General features: G+C 58.1%; 1 protein-coding gene across 7 annotated transcripts in view; it reads right to left on the bottom strand.

Annotated features, from left to right (window-relative positions):
• Positions 1-20,063, bottom strand: part of ADGRL1 (adhesion G protein-coupled receptor L1) — a 106,046-nt gene that overhangs the window by 53,336 nt on the left and 32,647 nt on the right. For all 7 annotated transcript variants that reach the window (XM_038378361.2, XM_038378364.2, XM_038378362.2 and 4 more), the window contains exon 2: positions 5,652-5,831. In XM_038378361.2, the coding sequence (XP_038234289.1) occupies positions 5,652-5,721 (70 nt within the window). In that variant the 5' untranslated portion in view covers positions 5,722-5,831. The remainder of the gene's footprint in view (positions 1-5,651; positions 5,832-20,063) is intronic.

The following is a 20,063-nucleotide window of genomic DNA, read 5'->3' as shown; positions in this document are numbered from 1 at the left end:
ATGGAGTGAGCAGCCAGATCATGGCACCGGGAACCCAGACTCCTGGGTTCCATTCCCAGCCCTGGGAGGGGAGAGGGGTCTAGTGGTCAGAGCAGGTGGAGGCAGGGACTCGGGGTCCAGTCTAGTTCCTATGAACTGGAGTCCAAATGGAAACACCTTCCAGGACTTCACAGGCTGAGGACGGTGCCAGTGTTTGGGTAGCAGTGTGGTCTAGTGAGTGGGGCACTGGAGTGGGAACCTGGGTTCCATTCCTGGCTCTGCCACTGACCTGCTGGGTGACCTTGGACAAGTCCCTGCCCCTCTCCGTGCCTCAGTTTCCCCTGCCCTTTGGTTAGCTAGGCTTTGGGGCAGGGGCTGTCTCTTGGGTGTCTGTGCAGCACCCGGCACAACGGGGGCCCTGGTATCGGTTAGGATTTGTAGGCGCTACCGTAATCCATATAATATAAGAGAAAGCTCCTCTATCTTTCCCAGCTGAGGGAGGGGGTTGTAGCTGCCCACATGAAGACACAGGATCAGGCCCCTCATGGAGGGAATCTGGTCCCTTGCCCCAGGGCTGCATTTTAAGGCTCACGTGTGGCTGGATGTTTTGCCCAGATCCAGACGTCTCTCACCACGCGCTCAGCTCCCCGCACCGCCCGTGACCCACTTTCCAGGCAGCGGCTGAGCTGACAGTCTCGCCAATGTGCTGAGCAAATTCCCTGCAATCCCTCCGAATTCCCACCCCCCCCATCTCCCATGTCACAAGGACCAGCCGGGAGGAGAGACGAGAATTAAAACCACCCAGAGGGATTTTAAAGGGGAAACCAGGAGTCCTGGTTCCATCCCCGGCTCTGGGAGGGGAGTGGGGTCTAGGGGTTAGAGCGAGGGGTTGGGGGCAGCTTGGGGCCTGTGTTCTGTTCCCGGCTTTACACTAACTTGCCGTGTGACCCTGAGGTAGGCTGTGGGTCTCTCCAGGGCTCATCTCCCCAGTGGGACCACGGCCTGGTTGCATTAAGGCCAATGGAACAGAACGGGCAGGCAGAAGCAGATGCAATGCCTGATGCGCGCACCAGGGGGCGCTGCCTCAAGGGGCGGCGGGCTGCACAGACACATGCGGCTGTCCCCTTTCAGCAGCATCTGCCCCCTGGAGGCAGCGCCTGGCACTGCCTCCACTGGCTGCTAGGGGAGAGTGTTTCCTTTCCAGAGCTGTAGGCTGTGGGTTCAAGTCCTGCTGGGGGTGCGGAGTGGGAGGCTCCCTGAGGAAGGGGTGGGCTGTGCCCCCAAAGAGAAGGTGGGGACTGGCTACCAACATGGCTGCTCTGCTGCCTATGTAATCCCCCCCCCCCGCCACATACACAGGTGGGGCAGAAGCAGAGAGGGGGGTGAAGGGAGGTCTAAGAGTCAGCATGCGCTCTAACCACTAGACTCCCCTCCCAGAGCTGCAGACACAACCCAGGTGTCCTGCTGCCACACAGTGCTGTGAACAGAGAAGGGGAAGGGCAGAGGCGGTACACAGCGGGGGGCCCCCTCCCTCCAGGTTGGTGCAGCTGGGCTGGCAGGCCGGCTGGCAGCTCATGCCCTGGCAGTGGTACAGGGAGAAAACCAAGGAGACCAGCCACCTTCTGCCAGGCCTTTGGGGAGCCCTGGCTGCTGCTGGTTCCAGACCCACCACCAGGAGGCGCTGGTTGGCCTGAGATTCCCCACATTGTTCTGGCCATTCCTGTCATGGGGGACGTTCACACATTAGGATTTGTCCCCTGTCCAATATGGGCAGACAGGGAGGGGGATGGAGGGGTTTGAACCTGAGACCTCCAGCATTAAAAGCATATGAGCTCCTACCATGTGAGCTAAAAGAACTGCTTCGTTAGCTGGCAGCTGAAGGAGGTTGTTATCCCCTATGTGGACCAGCCGCTGCCCTTATGGGGAGGGAGCACAGTGTATTTAGCTAGTGTATTACACCCCAGCCACCTCCCCTGGTGGGGATCCTGGAACAACCTCCGTCCCAAACGCTGTCATCTGCAGTCCCTGCCATGTGTCCCCATAACTGCCCCCATCCCATTTCCTGAAGCCCGAGGCAGAAATTCCCAGTGCTACTGTACCTAAGGGCTCTGTCCCTGGGGCAGATAATAGCCACAGCCCAGGGTGTCCCGGCCACACCCCTGATCCACCCCCAATGCCAGCGTCTGGGGGCAGGACAGGTGCAGGGCCCTTACACCATTTCCAAACCGGGGGGGGGATTCTCGGGGGCCACGTGCAGCCCTTTTATGGCACTGGTGGAGGATGGGTCCGGGCGTCAGGCCCTGCAGCATCCTGAGGAGCGGGGCGGGGGACAGGGCAGTCAGACAATGGGCCATGGTGGGAGCCCCCCCCGTCTCTCCTTGTTGGCGGCTTTGAACAGCACAAAGGTGCCTGGCTGCTGAGCGCGAGGCCGGGGCTTGAAACGCCAGGAGCCAGGGACTGAAGCAGGAGCTGCAGGACACAGAGCCAGGGAGGTGATTAAAGGGATGGCAGGTGCATTATGGGAGATTTGTTCATGCTCCCCCCGACCTTCGCAGCTACCCCTCAAAGGGGAGTGGAGAATGGAGCCGTCTCTGGCACGGGCCCCTGTGGTGAGCACAGGACCTGACAGGGGAGAAAGGGGGAGGGGGGACAGGCTGGGTGAATTGTGGGGGACTGGTGCGTGTGAGCGGGTCTTTATGTGAGTGTTTGATGTGGGGGTGGGGGAGCATGTGTTTTTGTGGGCAAAGTGTGTGTTTGTGTGTGCAAGTGTGTTTGTGTGTGTGCGCATGCATGTTTGTGTGTGCAAATGGGTGTGTTTCTGTGTGCAATTGTCCATTTGTGTGTGCAACTGTCTGTGCATGCATGCGTGTGTGTCCATTTGCCTGGATATGAGTGTGTGTGTACTTATGTGTATGTTCTTGTGCATGGGTGTGCCTTGGGCTGTGTGTCCACGGTCTTGTAAGGGTTAGGGAGCATGCATTTGTGTCTCCACAACACTGCCCTCTGGTGGGCACAATCTGAACCACTCAACTCTGTGTCATATGCCCTACACGGCCCCCAGTCAGTGGGGATTCTCCAGTGATTCTGGTTGAATTGGGAATAATAATAATATCTGAGACGTACTTTGCCCCTGGGATACAGGAACACACAATGGCATGTGGTATGTACGACCATGTCCTCTGCAGTTGTGATACTGATGACTTAGCTCAATCCCCAGAATGGCGCCCCTTAGTGGTGGATCAGTCCAATCCGCCTCATGTTCTGCCTTTTCTCTCCCGTGGGGCTGGGGGCAAGCCAAGCCTTGGGGCCCAGCCCCCCTCACTCACAGTAGAGTCCTAGTTTTAAACCCTCCTCCCCTCCCCTGCCGTCTCTTCCTGGATCTAACTTTAGAAGCAGATAGTGCTGAGATGATCAGATTAAACAGGAATCTCCCCCACCCCCCACTTGCCACCCCACAGTGTGGGGACCATGACAACGCTACCCATGGGGTGGGGTGGGGTGAGACGAGGCAGCCGTAAGTCTGTGCAAAGGGTCCCGTGCAAAGCGCACTCAACCCCTTCCATGCACTTCCAGCTCTGCTGTGTCCTCTTAACAAGCCCCCCACCTGCTCCCGTAACATGGTTTCCCCCAGTGACAGCAAGAGATAGTCTCTACTCCAAACTAAAGAGGAGGGGAAACTGAGGCACAGAGCATGGAAATGATTTGCCCAGTGTCACACAGCAAGACAGTGGAAGAGCCAGGGATACAACCCAGGAGTCCTGACTCCCACCCCTCTATCCACTACACACCACCAGAACCTGAGCCACCATCTAGAGCAAGGGAATGTTTCTATCTGGTGACCTGTCCCATGTCTACCCCTTGCCCCACCTGCATTGGGGCCCCAGGGCTCCCTGTTTCGCTCTTCTGAGCACAGATTCATCCCCCACTACCCTGATTTCATAGCCGGCAGTCAGTGTGACTGAGGCTGGACTGCCTTCACAGAGCTGCTCTGCTGACTCACCCGACCACCAGACCTGGTGGCTCTCATTAATGTCACCCAGGAACCTCGGAGCCTCAGGGATAGAGCCGAATTGAAGCTCCCCTGGGGTGTAAATCCAGAGTAACTCCACTAAGCCCAGATCCTGCTCTCAGTTAGACCTGGGTGTAAAACTGGAGTAACTCCACCAAACCCAGCTCTTGCTCTCCCCTGAGCCAGGTGTAACCGACATTGGGCTGCAGCCTGTCATCGCTCTCCCCTCCCCCATATACCCCGCCCCCAGCACTCCTGCATTCAGCTCCCTTTGCTAAACACCCCGACCATGTGCCCCTCCCCGTTCCCTCTTTGAAGTCTCCTGGCCTGGCGCCCTGCTCCCCTTCGGACACCCTGCCCAGAGCTCCTGCTGCGGCAGGCCTGGGCAAGTGCCTCATGGGGTGCCAGCCGGAAAGGGGGGGATGGAGGAGTAGAGCAAAGGAACAACACGGGATGGCAGCATCTGGGGATCTCAAGCCCCCCATGGGAGCCCCCCAAAGATGCCCCCTCTGACTTCCCGCCAGCTCTCCCTCTGCTCAGCTGCACCCCGAAGGGTTAACAGCTGGACAGCAGGACCCACCTGCATAGGGAATCCAGTGCCCCCAGATCGCCCTTGAGCAGAGTGTGGGCAATGCAGGCACAAGTGCTTAATGGTAATAACTGACCCTTAGCGAGCAGGGCGCTGTCTGAACAGCAAGGAGTCAGAGACACCAGCCAGGGACTCATGGTAACAACTTGGAGGGTACTGTGGGTGGTGAATGAGATCAGGGCCCCCTTGTGCCAGGCGCTGCCCAGACCCCGACTGGGAACTGCAGCCAATGGGAGCTGCAGGGGCGGTGCCTGCGGGCGGAGGCAGCGCGCAGAGCCGCTTGGCCATGCCTCCGCCCAGCTGCCCAGGGACATGTCGCCACTTCCAGGGAGCCCCCTGAGGTAAGCCCGGAGCCTGCAACCCTCACCCCCTTCCACGCCCCAACCCCCTGCCCCAGCCCGGAGCCCCCTCACGTCCCCTGAACCCCTCATTTCTGGCCCCACCCCGGAGCCCGCCCCCCCAGCCAGAGCCCGCACCTCAACCCCCTACCCCAAATGAGCGAGGGAGTGAGGGTAGGGGAGAGCGAGGGACAAAGGGAGGGGGGAATGGAGTGAGCAGGGGGCGAGGCCTCAGAGAAGGGGCGGGTTGGGGGCGGGGCAAGGGTGTTCAGGTTTCTGCTATTAGAAAGTTGGCAACCCTAGGTGCTGCCCAGACCCTGACCGAGGTCAGGGCCCCCATTGTGCCAGTCGTGGATCACAAGAGAATTTTCCTCACTGCATCTGCCTCTTCCTTACAGAGGTGCTGTGGGGTGGGGGGAGACCAGAGCTGGGCTAGCAGGGGGCTGCGGGTCAGGATTGAGGGGCACCAGCAGAGCTGGGGAGAGGGGGAGCCCAGGGCAGGGGCTGTGGGGGCCGAGGGGATCTGCACAGCTGGGCAATGGCACTGCAGGGGGGTGGGGGGGGCAGGTTTTCAGCAGCCCCTAGTGGTGACACTAGGCAATGCAGGCTGCAGATCCTGGGGGAACCCAGGGTCTATCTGCGTCCCTGGTGCAGCTGGAGATCGGGCATGCCCTGGAGATCCCCAGAGCCCCTCTCCCACCATACTCCCCCACCCGCTGTGGAGCCCCCGTCCTACCTTGTGTGGCTGAGGTGACGAGGATGGCGGTGACGCAAAGGCTCCAGAGGGCGTGGGTGAGGCGGGCCATGGCGCCAGCCGGGCGATTGGCACACTCGCTCCCTGGCAGGGCTCTCAGTGGCCTGAGCCTGGGGCCTCTCCCGGCATCACACAGGAGGGACGATCCAGCAGACGGCAAGCCTGGGGGAGGGAGCGGGGAGAAGCCATGAAGCAAGCTGTGGGGGGGCCTGCGGGGTTCACCCCATCCCAAGCTCAGCAAGAGCCCCCTCCTCCATCTCCCACACCAGTAGCACCACCACTGGAGAGGGGAGTTTCCCCCTCTGACCCGGGGGCTAACAGGGGTGCCCCCCTGCCCCAGACCGTCTATTCTCCAGGGCAGGGATTGACAACACCCAGCCCCATTGGTTCCCAAGTCCACTGCCAGGTAGGGCCAACCCTGGCACGGGAAGGGTTAATAACAGGCTGACGCAGCTCTGTGAGATCCGAGGGAGAGTGGGGTGTCGTGGTAACGGAGGAGGGGGGCTGGAAGCCAGGACTCCTGGGTTCCCTCCCCAGCTCTGGTGTTCCTGTGCCTTAGTGGGGAGTGCTGCTTCCAGGGGATGCAGGCCGGCGGCCCAGCCGGGTGGGTAATGCCAGCTCCCCCAGGGCAGTGCTGACACCTGCGCGCCAGGCTCAAGTGCCCCGGCTGGCAAAGCCCCTGCAGGTTCCTATCCGACGGCTCGGCTGGGGCCTCTGTGCTCATCAGTGTCACACCTCCAGCGCAGCGGCTCGGTGGCCTCGGGGGACCCTGGCGACTCGAGGGGGCCCTGGGGGAGAACAGCTGAGCCATGAAGGTGGAACCACCTTGGGCAAAGAGCAGAGTGCTGGATCACAGAGCTGGCTTCAGACAGGACTCCTGGGTCCCGTTCCCCCCCGCCCGCAGGGGGGGCTAGTGTGGAGAGCAGGGGGGCTGGGAGTCAGAACTCCTGGGTTCCATCCCTGGCTATGGGAGGGGAAGATGAGTAAGGACTAAGGTTCTACTCCCAGCTCTGCTGAGTGAACTTGGGTCAGTCCCCCTTGTGCCTCAGTTTCTTCACCTCGATATGGGAAGAAGAGCCCTTCCTAACTCTGGTTGGGGTAGGGGTGAGGCTCTCAGAGCTTCTATAGTCACGTAAAACTAGAGCTCTGTCCTCCGAGCACTGTCCCCCTCAGCTGTTGCTGGAGGCCTCATAGCACTGAATGGGGTTGGAGGCCCCCAGAGCCCTGCACTGGGGTTGGGGGGGATGACACTTGGGCAGGAGAGAGGGTGGATTGGGGGGGAAGGTCAGAGACAGGCAGCTCTTGGAGGCATGGGGGGCTGAGGACAGGGCAGCCCCAGCAGCCCCCCCGGAGCAGGGGGTTCTAGTCATGCACCCGGGGATGAGCCAAGCCAGGGATGCCAACACGTAGCAATGGGCACGGGGCATGGGCCAGCAGGAGGGTGGGGCGGAGGGGTGTCTGAGCCCCTCATAAATTTCCCAGCTGGAGAACAAAGGAGGCTGGCTGGGGGTGGAGCTGGGCACTCCCCCCCCCAATAACACAGCCTGGGAAGAACAGCGTGTGCCAGGTAAGAGGGCCTCCCCCGGCTATGTCTTGCTGTCAGCACGTCCTAACCACTCATCTCCCAGTCTCCGGGCACGGGGAGATGACAAACCAGCCCCTCCCTCCCCCAGCCCAGCACCCCGCAGCACTGCACTGGGGTCAGCACTGACTGTGAGGGGAGAGCCCCCCCTGCTGAGCCCCTGGCCTTGCCCCTTAGAGACAGACTACGGATCTCCCCACCATCTGCGGCCCCAGCTCATCCCTGCTTAACCAGAGATGGGATCTAGTGGTTACAGCTGGAGGGCTGGGAGTCAGGACTCCTGGGTTCTTTCCCCGGCTCTGGGAGAGGGATGGGGCGTAGCGGTTAGATCAGGCCAGGCTGAGTGACGCTGGGTTTGGCGAGGGATCCCAGACACTGGGAGGTCCCCCGTGGCCTGGGGCCTTGGCCAGCAGGACACCGGCTGTGCCATCCACACGCATCTCTCCCTCCCGCCCGGCTGCAGGAGCTGGGCCTGGAGTGCAGGCAGCACATGTGAGCGAGCTTTCCAAGGCTCTCCTAATTACGGCTTCCTGGTCTCTCCAGGAGGCGGCTCGGTCTCTTGGGTGAAGACGTCGCGGTTTAAGAAACTGCCTAATTACATCTAAAACTGCCAAATTATGGCAGATCCGCTGGGAGGGGCGGGGTCTGGTGTGTGGCACGCAGAACACATGCCTGGGCTCTAGCCCCAGCTCGGGGAGAGGAGTAGGGGGTATTGGTTAGAGCAGGCAGCTGGGAGCCAGGACTCCTGGGTTCTATTCCCGGCTCTTGGAGGGGAGCGGGGTCTAGTGGTCACAGCAGGGGGGTTGGGCATCTGGCCTCCTGGGTTCCCTTGCCACATCCTGGTGTGACTCACGAGCAAGTGCTTTGCCCCCTTCTGTGCCTCGATTTCCCCATGTGTAGAACGAAACTAATGAGGGTGGGCCCAACGCTCAGGCGACCTGGAAGGTTTTGGTGATGCGAACGCTTTGGGACTCTTGCTAGATGCAAGTCGGGTCCTGATCGTTATCAGGAAGAACCAGAACGGGACCCTCACACTACTGCAGGGGTCGCTGTGGGGCAAAATGATCACCATGGTGACCTAGCTAGGGCCAAGCGAATCGCTCAGATGAGGACCCTGCATCAGAGCCCTTTCCCAGCGAGTCAGAGCGTGAAGTGAGGGGTCCGGGCCAAATTCTAGCATTAATTCTACAATCCTAGTCCCCTAATTTCCCTCCTGTCGCTTCTTCCCGTGGAATAGCCACTTGTTCTTGTTCTAAAGTGTCTGACAGTGATGGTGGGTGGCAGTGAACCAGCTGCCACGCCTCACCCCAGAAGTGGTTGCATCTCAGGGTTGGGTGAAGGATCCCTGTGTCTGCTAAACAGCTGCTGAGTGAGCCCTACTCCAGAGGCAGTGGAACCTCAGTGCTGGGTGAATGATCCCCATGTGGTGTCTCTGTGTGCTGCCAAGCAGCTGCCATGCTTCACCCCAGAGGTGGCTGTATTTCTCTGCTCTGAATGAGTGACCTTTGAGTACTATGTGCTTATACACTGGCTCTGCCCCATCCCAGAGGTGGCAGGATCTCAGTACTGGCCAAGAGGTCCCTGTATAGTGTCAATACATTCTGAAAAGCAGCTGCCATGCTCCACACCAGAGGTGGCTGCCTTTCAATGCTGGGCAGGCAAGTCTCATACAGTGTTACTGCATGGCTGTTAAAGAGCAACCGCACCGCACCCCACCCCAGAGCTGGCTGCAATGCTCAATTTATAAAGCACCCTAGCTCCATTAGGGTGCCATACACTGTCTGAAACCCAAGACTAATCCTGGGGCCACAAAGTGGGTTTCATCCCCCCACACCCTGCTTGTGCCATGTCCCTGCTTTAGCTTCTCCTCGCAAAGGTGCCTCCCAAACTCCCTGGAAAGCCCCAGCAAAGGGCAGCGAGATGAACAAGCGTCTGGAAATCTCCTACTCCAGCGCCAACGGATTTATTGGCCTTCAGAGCCCTGGATTCCTGACACAGCAACAGCAGCTCCCTGGAAACGCCCCACAGCCCGCAATGGGGCCGCTAAGTCTGCACATACAAGAGGCTCCTTTCTATGGCATAGGTTGTGACCAGGATGTGGGGGGCCCCGTTGTGCCAGTTGCTGCACAGACCCTGACCGAGATCAGGGCCCCATTGTGCCAGGCACTGCACAGACCCCGAATAAGATCAGGGCCCTCTTGTGCCAGGTGCTGAAGAGACACAGCAAGAGGTTGCCCCTACCCCATAGAGCTCACAATTGAAACAGACAAAGGGAAGGATCATACCCCCTTATTTTACAGAAGGGGAAACTGAGGCACCAGGCGACACAGTGACTCACACCAGGCTGCATGAGGAGTCAGTGGCAAAGCAGGAATCGAGCCCAGCTCTCCTTACTCCCAGCATCTGACCCACAAGCCCAACCTGCATCAGTGGGTCACGACCTTGTTAGCCTGCAGCGAAGGGCTGGGCCTTTTGCAGTACCCCTGTGTGCCCGTCCGGCTGCTCCAGCCACAGGGCCGGGGCTATTTTAGGACACGCCATATCTCAGTGCCCGGTGGGCAGGACGGTCCCCACCCCCTCAACCCTCTCCAGGGAACCTTCCGGCCTGGATCCTACCTCTGTGCTCCGGGGCATGGAAGCTGCCGTCAAATGAGAGGGAATTTGGAGCAGTGCAACGAAAATGATTAAGGGTCTCAGAGGATTAAATTACAAGGGGAGATTAAAAGAACTAAACACGACTAGCTTGGCTAGACGGCGGCTAAGGAGCGCTCAGATAATTGTCTGGGAGTAGCTGAAGGATGTAAATATTGAACGGGGGGTGGGTGGGACGGGAATTATTTGAGAGGAGACTTTAAACTCAACTGCAGCGTGGTCATGTGGTAAAGCACTGGGGCAGGATGCGGGAAATCTGGGCTCAAATCCCACCGCTAACACCAGCAGGCCGGGTGAATCAATTCACTACTTTGTACCCCCATTTCTCCTGCAATCTGCAAATCCTCTCTTGGTCCGTTAGAAGGACAATGCTGGGCTTAGAGTAAGGCAGCTAGGGCACTAAGACGGGCTATGGGGAAATCGGCTCCACTCCACGGCAAATATTCTCTGTGACCCCTGCGGGAGTCTCTCTGTGCCTCCATTTCCCCATAGGTAACATGGAGATAACAGTCCTGCCCTACCGCACAGGGGAACTCAGATACTATGGGAAGGGAGTCCTTAGCGGCTGGGATTGCCTTATTACCACGGTGGTGAGGGGTTTCAAGCCCCAGCAGAAGAACCTTGGCTCCTGTGGCCCTGAGGGAAGCAGGGAAAAGCTGGCTTCAGAGGAGAAAAAAAAGAAACCCGAATTCATTGCTATTTTGTAAAACAAATCTCATGATTTTTAAGCCCATCTCACAGTGTTGGGGGCCCGGTTCATGTCCGGGGTTGGCAACACTGTCAGCTCTTGCTATGTTTGTACAGCCCCTGGCACAACGGGTGCTAAGCTAAGTTGGCACCATTCTTTATTATTCTGGGGCGAGGCAGCGTGGCCTAGTGCACAGACCACTGGACTGGGACTGTGGAGCCCTGGGCTCTATTTTCGGCTCTGCCGCTGGCCTGTTGGGTCACCGGGGGCAAGTCCCGTCCCTGCTCCGTGCCTCAGTTTCCCCAGCTGTAAAGTGGGGATAATGCTATTTACACTTCCTTTGTAAAGTGCTTGGAGCCTGACTGATGAAAAAGGCTAGGTCAGAGTCTGGGATCGTTATCCATTTGTAATGTGGTAGCACCCAGGAGCCCCCAATATGGAGCAGGACCCCATTGTGCCAGGCGCGGTACAGACACAGAGTACAAAGCTTGCCCCGCCCCCAAGAACCGACAGTCTATGTTTGGACATGCCTCGGATAGGACCTCCCCAGGGGGAGGGGCCGTTGTGGATCCTGGCTCCACCCACAATCCTTCCTCCCAGGGCAAGAGAGTCTCCTCCACCGCAGCCCTCGCCACGTGGCCGGCGGGCACAGCACAGCCTGCCAGGCAGACTCTCGCCTGCAGCTCCGCCAGGGTTTGCAATTAACGGGACGATGTAATGCTGCGTGAATGGGGCACACGATACAGCAAAGCCGCAGCGGTAGATTGGGCTATCGGCCACGGGCCGGCCCTGGGTGAATCGCCGGCCCTCCGGCCTTGGTCGCCGGCTGGAGCTCTCCCTCTGGTCCTTCCACCACGCCGCCGAGCTCTTTTAGTGGGTGGGCTCCAGATCACACGCCCTGTTTTCCCCGAGGAGGGTCGGGGAACTTACTGCAGCTCACCCTGGGTGTGAGTGAATGGCAGTGCGGGAAAGAGAACCCAGGCGTCCCAGCTGCCTTTCTCAACCTCACTCCGCTCCCAGAGCTGGAAATAGAACCCAGGAGTCCTGACTCCCAGCGCCCCCACTACCGGGCTCTACCCAGCAGACCTCACTCCCCGCTCAGAGCCGGGAAGAGAACCCAGGAGTCCTGGCTTTCAGACCCCACCCCACCCCCAGCTCTACCCAGCCGGCCGCACTCCCCTCCTGGAACTGGGAAGAGAACCCAGGAGTCCTGGCTCCCCGGCAAGCCCCCCTCCCGTTAGACAGTGGGATCTTTACTGACAAAGGCCCTTACTCTAGAACCCGTGACACATCTCCATGGTAACAGCTCATATTCGCAGCTCCTTGACACTCAGATCCATGTTAGGCTGGGGGGGGGGGGAGCTGGAGGATGGAGGGGGAGGCGAAGGGGGAGGGGGACAAAGAGAGGGGGTGCGGGATGGCTCTGAAATCAGCAATCAAGCCCCCGGCTGCTCATCAGGCAAAATCAAACCCATCTGCATCCACCCTGCCCCCGGATCTGGGGGTGCCCAGAGAGAAACAACCCATTTCCTTGGCCGAGACCCTGTCAGCCGCATCCCGGTCTAGCTGCCCTCCCCCCGCGAACGTTGTGCTCTCCCAGCCTGTGCAAAGGGCAGTGTCACCCTGCTGAGCTGCCAGCGGGCCCATCTACCCGGTGTCCTGGCATGGGACAATCGACAGCCCCGGGCAATTGGTTAAGGCGCCATGTATTGAAGGAGGCTTGGAACTGAGCTGGGAAATCAGGGTCATCCCTGCTCCTTTATCCGGGGCAAAGAAAGCCTGAAATGGTTGGTTTTCCTGCTTGAAATTCAAGTCTCGTCCACTCTGGGTGTCTCTATGGAAAACTAGGGATCAGACCAGATTCTGAGAGCAGTGATTCCACGCACACCACAGCTCATTTGCGCTGGGAAGTGAGAGGGTTTGAAAAAATATCTGAGCTGTTTAAAATCCCAGGATCTGACGCTCCCACTGCTTTGCCCTTTTACACCAGGGCATGGTGTACGTCAAACACAACAGTTTCACACTCCCCTTACATTGGTGCAAATGAGCACTCAAAGCCATGGATAAACCAGGAGCAGAGTTTGCATTTAGCATTGGTGATGGTTATTGAACTCAAACACCCAAGGAGCAGCTGGGAGAAAATACGCCTCTGTTAAAGAAGCAACACCTCACCCCCTTGCGCTTCCAATTAGAGCTGATTTCTCTGATTTTCAATCTCTCATTAAAACGTGGTTGCTAACATCTGTTAGTTAAGGGCATGTTTAGATGGGGATAGAAGGCTTGTTTTAACCCATGTTAGCTAACATCATTTAGACCGGGCAAGTTGTATTTTTACCCACATTAGCTAGTCAGGATGAACCCTAGGACAGCAAAGCAGAGACATGAGCTGAAATACAACCTGGCCTGTCCACAATGGACTTCTAAAACATGTGAGCTAATCCGTTCTTAAAATACACCTAGTCTAGACCAGCTCTGAGGCACTAGCTCAGGGGTAACTTTTTGGCCCGAGGGCCACATCTGGGTAGAAATTGAATGGCGGGCCATGAATGTTCACAAAATTGGGGATTGGGGTGTGGGAGGGGGTGAGGGCTCCAGCTCGGGGTGCAGTCTCTGGGATAAGGCTGGGGATGAGGGGTTGGGGGTGCAGGAGGGTGCTCTGGGCTGGTATCGAGGGGTTCAAAGGCAGGAGGGGGATCACGACTGGGGCAGGGGTTGGGGCGTGGGAAGGGGTCAGAGGTGCATGCTCTGGGTGGCGCTTACCTCAAGCAGCTTACCTCAAACAGCTTCTGGAAGCAGCGGCATGTCCCCCATCCAACTCCTATGTGGAGGCACGGACATGCAGCTCTGTGTGCTGCCCCCTCCACAGGCGCCACCCCTGCAGCTCCTATTGGCTGAAGTTCCTGGCCAATGGGAGCTGTGGGGATGGCACGTAGGGCAGGGGCAACGGGCGGAGCCCCCTGGCTGCCCCTACGTGTAGGAGCTGGAGGGGGGGACATGCCACTGCTTCCAGGAGCCACACGGGGCAGGGCAAGCCTCCGACTCTGCTCCCCGGCTGGAGCACCGGAGCAGGGCAAGCCCTGGACCCTGCTCCCCAGCAGGAGCTTGAGGGCCAGATTAAAATGTCTGGATGGCCAGATGTGGTCTCCGGGTCATAGTTTGCCCACCCCTGCACTAGCTAGTTGTGTTGAATTTGCTCCTACTCAACAAGTTAGCATGGGCTGAAAATTCACATTGTCTTGTGCACACCCGTTACAGGCCCTGGGTTTTTAAGGCTGTGTTGATATAACTGTTTCTGGGACAAATCACTCCGTGCGATATCATTATACTGGTGCAAAAACTACAGCAGGTTTAACCTACCTCCCCCCCACCGCCCCTCTTAGAATAATAATAATCCCTAGCTCTCATCGATCACCCAGCATCCATAGATCTCAAAGCCTTTCACAAAGGAGGGCAGGACCAATTTGCAGATGGGGAAACTGAGGCAGCGGGCAAGAAAGTGACTTGCCCAAGGTTATCCATCAGGCCAGTGGCAGAGCTGGGAATAGAGTCCCAGTTCGGGGCTTCATCCCCTAGGGGTTTTGGCCCATAGGACAAATAAATTCACAGCTTAGGTTACACAGAAAAATGAGCCGGGGTAGCCAACGCAGCGGACATGGTCTAGCAATCCACGTGGAGGAGGGAGCAGGTAGCTTTCTTGCAATCAAGTTAGCTCTCTCAAGCTAGCTTAACTCAAATGAAAACCCCAGGGCCAATCGCAGCTACCATGGGTTTTTACAATGATTTTGTTCTGGCTAAACTACAGAAGGTCTCAGCGACGCCTGGCCTATAGCTAGCCTTGGCAGAAGTCCATTTTTGTATAGTTTCGACAGATAAGATCAATGTTTATTTTTAACCATTTCCTCCCCCTTCCCTGCCCCCCCCCCCCAGTTTTATCAGTTTCAATTTTCACACTCGCGGGAAATTATGGGGGTGTGTGAAAGACAATAATTCTCTGATGACAGCAGAGGTTGAGATTCAAACCGGTTTATAACCATTCAAACGCACATTGTCACTGTCACATCTCAAACCACACCAAGTAAATTGCCTTAAATCAAACATTTGCAAGCAGAATTTTTCTTACTTCGCCTCTAAATATCCTCGCTGGGGTTTTTTTCGCGGGTTCGTGTGTGTCTGGTGAAATGGACGTTTGCCAACATCTCTGGATGAAAATGGAATCCTGCCCAGGCTAGCTACAGACAAAGTTTGCACCAGCATCGCCAGGGCAGTTAGGAGTGTGATTATTTTACCGACAGGTTTCAAAGTAGCAGCCGTGTTAGTGTGTATTCGCAAAAAGAAAAGGAGGACTTGTGGCACCTTAGAGGCTAACAAATTTATTTGAGCATAAGCATCCGATGAAGTGATCTGTAGCTCACGAAAGCTTATGCTCAAATAAATTTGTTAGTCTCTAAGGTGCCACAAGTACTCCTTTTCTTTTACTGACAGCGATAGTGATCCAAATTCTACGGTGGACACAGTTAAACTGGCTTGTACCCTTCACCCCCACCCGAACGGGAAGAGTTACACTGAAATAAGCACATTTACATGAGTGTGACTGCATCTGCAGGAGGGGGTTGCACCATTTTAACTAGACCGGTGTATAATAATCTATCCGGACAGCTCCAACGGCTTCGTAAAGTTCCTACTGCCACGGGGAAACTGAGGCATGGAGTGACTTGCCCTGAGGGAAGTCAGTAGCGGAGTTGGGAACAGAACCCAGGAGTTCAGAACTTCAGCCCGCTGCACTAACCACCGAATCTCATTCCCCTCTCATGAGTCCAGCCTCCCTCCTCAAATGGCACAACCCATCCAGAGCTCGGGACAGAACCCAGGAGTCCTGACACCCAGCTTCTGCCTCCTCTAGGTCCCACTCCCTTCACACAGCCAGCATAGAACCCAGGAGTTCTGGCTGTCAACCCTAGTTCCTATCACGCAGGACAGGGACGGGCTGAGGATTTAGGGAAGGAGAGAATTTCACACCTGGGTTATTGCAAGGGATCTTTAACGACAGTCACAGCTTTGCTTCGACCCTTTGTGCAAAAACCAGAAACTGCAGCACAGCGTCCCCTAGCACCACACTGGGGTACTGGGGTCAGCCCTGACTGCGTGGGGAGAGCGCCCCCGACCGAGCCCCCACCCCGCTCCCTGCAGCACAGCGCCCCCCTAGCACCACACTGGGGTACTGGGGTCAGCCCTGACTGCGTGGGGAGAGCGCCCCCGACCGAGCCCCCACCCCGCTCCCTGCAGCACAGAGCCTCCTGCTGAGCTGATAGGATCTGACAGGCTGCCCGTCCAGTAGACAGACGGGGGGGGGGGGGAGTGTACAGGGATAGACGTACAGACAGAGGGGGATGTACGGGGACAGAGAGACTGGTGGTGAACAGGGGTAGATACAAGCCCTTCCTTGCCCACTCCCCTCAGCGCGCCTCAATGATGCCCCCAGCCCCTCTATCCCCTGCCAAGCCAGTGGGCGCTGCCCTCCTCCATGGCATGGTGCCCCACAGCCGTTAGAAGGGAAGTGTGGCGCTGCCCCCCTCACCCCAGCGGCCCGGCGCTCCCAGCTCCCATATGCGGCGCGGGAGGGCGAGGAGTCGCCGGGGCTGGATTTAGTCTCTTCATTATGCAGGAAACATAATGTTCTGCTAAGGCTCTCCCGGAAGCGGGCGAGAGCTATTTGCAGGCTGGGCTGCCTGCTCTCCCCCGCGCCTGCGGGTGGGCATAGCCCTGCTGCCAGCTAATCCCTGCCCTCTGGCCCAGAGCCCCCGCCGGGCACTGCAGATCGCCCCAGGCAGGGGCCCCCCCGGCTGCAGCCATGACCAGGGAGCTGCCACAATGGGGCGGGTGGGCTCAGCCTCAGGTCCCGGCTCCCCTAGGAAGGTTCTGTCCACACTACCAGGCACACCAGTGTTGGCCTAGCAATTCACGGCGCTCTCCTGCGGTGTGTGGGGTGTCGGGCCTGTCCGCACGCCAGCTGCCATCCCACAGTGCCTCAGCGAGCGGGCAGGGCGCACACTCAGGGGTCCCACGGCACCACGGGGGGGGGGGAGCACTGCATTCTGGGTAAATCCTCCGCTCACCGCAGGGCACAGTGTCCACACCATGGGGAGATGCACGGGGAGCTGTCCGGGGCCGAGATGGTGGCACCGGCCAGGGTCCCATTTGCCTGCTGCTCCAATTGCACCCGCAGACCCCAGCTGGACCACTGCGGTCCATGCCCAGAGAGCGACTATTTCGAGCCGGCCACACCAGGAGCCACAGCCTGGTCAGGGACTGCTTTAGCCGCGTGGCTATGGCAGACTGGCCGCCGGCGGGAGCCGTTCACAGCCCAGGGAATGGGCCTGGCCCCCTGGTGACTGCAGGGCACCCCGGGGAGTCTTCACAATGCACCACTACAGACCTGGCTGTACTGGTGCATGCTGGGAAACTCTGGGCCTCGGCCCCCCGGCTGCGGCTAGACCATGGACCCCATGGTGAGATAAGAGAGCTGCCTGCGATCCTACCCGACGCTCCGTTCCCCTGAAAGCCATGACTCAGGGAAATGAAATCTCCTGGAATGGGAATGAAAGGCATCTAATCACCTCAGTGAGCCGCTAAAGCGCCCCTGGGGGCCAGGATTAGTGCTTAGCCCTCACACGGGTCTCCAAGCACCCTGCAGCCAGTGAGCAACCCTGCACGCGAGGCCTTATCGGTGCTGGGAGGACAGGGAAACCGAGGCACCGGAGCGACTTGCTCAAGGTCTCACAGCAAGTGGGTGACAGAGCTGAGACTGGAACCCAGGTGTCCTGATTCCCAGCTCCCTGCTTGAACCAGAAGACCCCACTCCTCTCCCAGAGCTGGGGATAGAACCCAGGAGTCCTGACTCCGAGCTCCTCCCACAATCTAACCATGGTTCCGCCGTCCTTCCCACAGTTAGCCATGGGTCCCAGGATCCCAGAGATCCAGTGTCCCCAAATCACCTTTACCAGGATCAGGAGATCTGCCCCTTCCTGGGGCTCCCAGGCAGCACCCAGGGGTGGGTCCTGCTGCAAATCAGCTGGGTCCATGGAAATCTGGGGGGCTGGGTGCTGTCTGCAGGCAGACCCTGCTGGGCACACGGCTCGGCCTGCGTTTATGTCTTGTCCCTGCCCAGCCGCTCGCAGCCCCGGCCTGCTCCTGGATCCCTGGGTCAGGGCTGATAGCCTAGCAGGCGACGGTTACATTGTTACACTCAACCGTTCAACCAGGCTGGAGCCAATAAACTCCATCACTGGGAGAGAGACACCTTCCACATTACAGTGGGCACCCGCCAATTACACAGCCGTTATCACCCGCAGCAGACGACACCCGGGCTTGTCACTGTGGCGTGCTGGGGGCCACAAGGCAGGGTTAGTGCTTGGGCAGGAGAGTGAGGAAAAGGAGGGGGCGGGTGGCTCTGGAAGGGGCTGCTTTCCCCCCTGGAACAGGTCTAGGGGGCACTGTGCTTTTCCCATGAGACCAGACCTGGGGCAAGTCCTTTCTTGGCTCTGTGCCTCAGTTTCCCTGAAAGCTGCTAGGGGCAGGGGCTGTGTTTCTGTGCAGTACTTGCCACGCTGGAGCCTCTGTGTGCTGCCAGAAACCCACTCACGACAGGCCACGCAGACGCTGCAGCTGGCTCTGGGTATGACAGGGTCCTGGAAGCGTCACCTCGCAATAACAATTCAGGGCTGGCAGAGCATTTGCCAGCACATCTCAGAGAAGAAGGGGACACACTGGCTGGAGTGTGAGTCTGTGACAGGAGACCTAGGTTCAATTTTCTGCCCAGCCGCAGCCTCCTGGGGTGAGTCAATGAGTCGCTCTGTGACTCAGTTTCCCCCAATGGGACTATTAGCACTGGCTGACCTCCCAGGGATGCTGGAAGGGTAAAGACCTAGGGTGAGGGGGGCCATGTTAACCACAGGCATACAGCCTTCACCCCCCATTACCGCGCGGTAAGGTGCACAGCATGAACATTATAGGCATGAGTGCTGGCCAGTTACGCCAACTGAACTGTATCGTTTTTCCTGCAGTGCTGCTCACCGCTATCACCCACAATACCTTGCAACCGGCCAGCTCAGCATTTGACCTAAGCGGAGAGGAAAACTTGCAAAGGCAAAATGTGTGAATATCCTGCCCCGGCACAACCATCACGGACCGGTACCCGGAACGCCAGCAGCCAAAACACAGCCGAGAAAGGTCCAGACCAGAACAACAAGCTCAGGAGCTGGTACAACCTGCCGGGCTGGATCTTAGATGAGGTGTCACATGCTTGCTAACGTGTCCTATAAATGCGTGGGGGTGTAGGGGGTGTATCTTCCGCGCACGGGGAATACGCTGTGAGATAGGAACTGAAGAACAATGCAGTGAATGGTGGGTATTTCGGGGGTGCCCTCAAAATCCGAGGTCCCGGGCTGAAGGCCCCAGTGCCGATCCAGCCCGGGGTAGGTCTCCTTTTCATACTGTTTTGTCTTCAGACAATATACATATGGTTTTGGAGGGTTATTTGCAAGTGTGTCACACAGTTGGCTGTGCCGTGCATCACCAGTTCAGGGCTCACTCACACCCAGCTTGTGCCACTCCAGATCCAACAGGACAAACCAGGTATGAATTTCTACCAGGGAGGGGGAATTTTCCACTGGAACAAGTGACCTAGGGACGGAGTCTCTGGTCTTGGCTGTTCTTGCCTGGGAACCTAGGAATTGGGCTAGTTATTGGGCCCAATACAGGGGGAAACTGGGTGAAATTCTCTGGCCTGTGATATCCAGGAGGCCAGCCTAGGTCATCTAATTCTAATGGTTCCTTCTGGCCGCTGGGAATCTCTGTACGTCCCAGCTCTGCTGTTAGGACATCACATGGTTCTCCTCCAGCATGATCATTGCTTTTAGCAGAGAGGAACTTTCTACCCACAGGGTAAAGCTTGTGTCTACAGGAGACAGAGCTTCGTCAGGGGCTGGTTGGGACATTGGAACTACCTGCCACATGAACTATGGACCAGCCCAAACATCCTGCACCAGGAGCTGGGTGCGTTCCTCCAACCAGCCTTCTGCAGTGCAGGCATATAAAACAGACCCCACCACAGCAAACCAGTGCACGGCACGCACGGCTCTAACCCTGGAGAGAGAGACTGAACCACACAGGACAGACGAGAGTCACGTTGCTTCGTGCTCTGGGAGCTGGGCCATCCCTCCCCCACCCAGTCTCCTTCACTACTGGAGCGTCGACCCCCGCCCCTTGCTTGGCAGTGACATCAGCCTCCCACCACCGGATAGGGGCATCCAGCAAGACCTGTGGCGGGTTTGTAGCGCCCTGATCGAGGCTGGCCTGTGCAGGTTCTGTCTACACTAGCAGACTCCCCGGTGGCTGTTTTCCTGAAAGCCCTGCTCTGGTTCCAACAGGAATGATTCCAGGGAAGCCCCAGGGTCTGTGTTATGCAGAAGGTTGC

Source organism: Dermochelys coriacea, chromosome 20, assembly GCF_009764565.3.
Source record: "Dermochelys coriacea isolate rDerCor1 chromosome 20, rDerCor1.pri.v4, whole genome shotgun sequence".
NCBI classification, from domain to species: Eukaryota; Metazoa; Chordata; order Testudines; family Dermochelyidae; genus Dermochelys; species Dermochelys coriacea.
The sequence above is the reverse complement of the archived record's forward strand: the minus strand, read 5'-3'. Positions and strand labels throughout refer to the sequence as shown.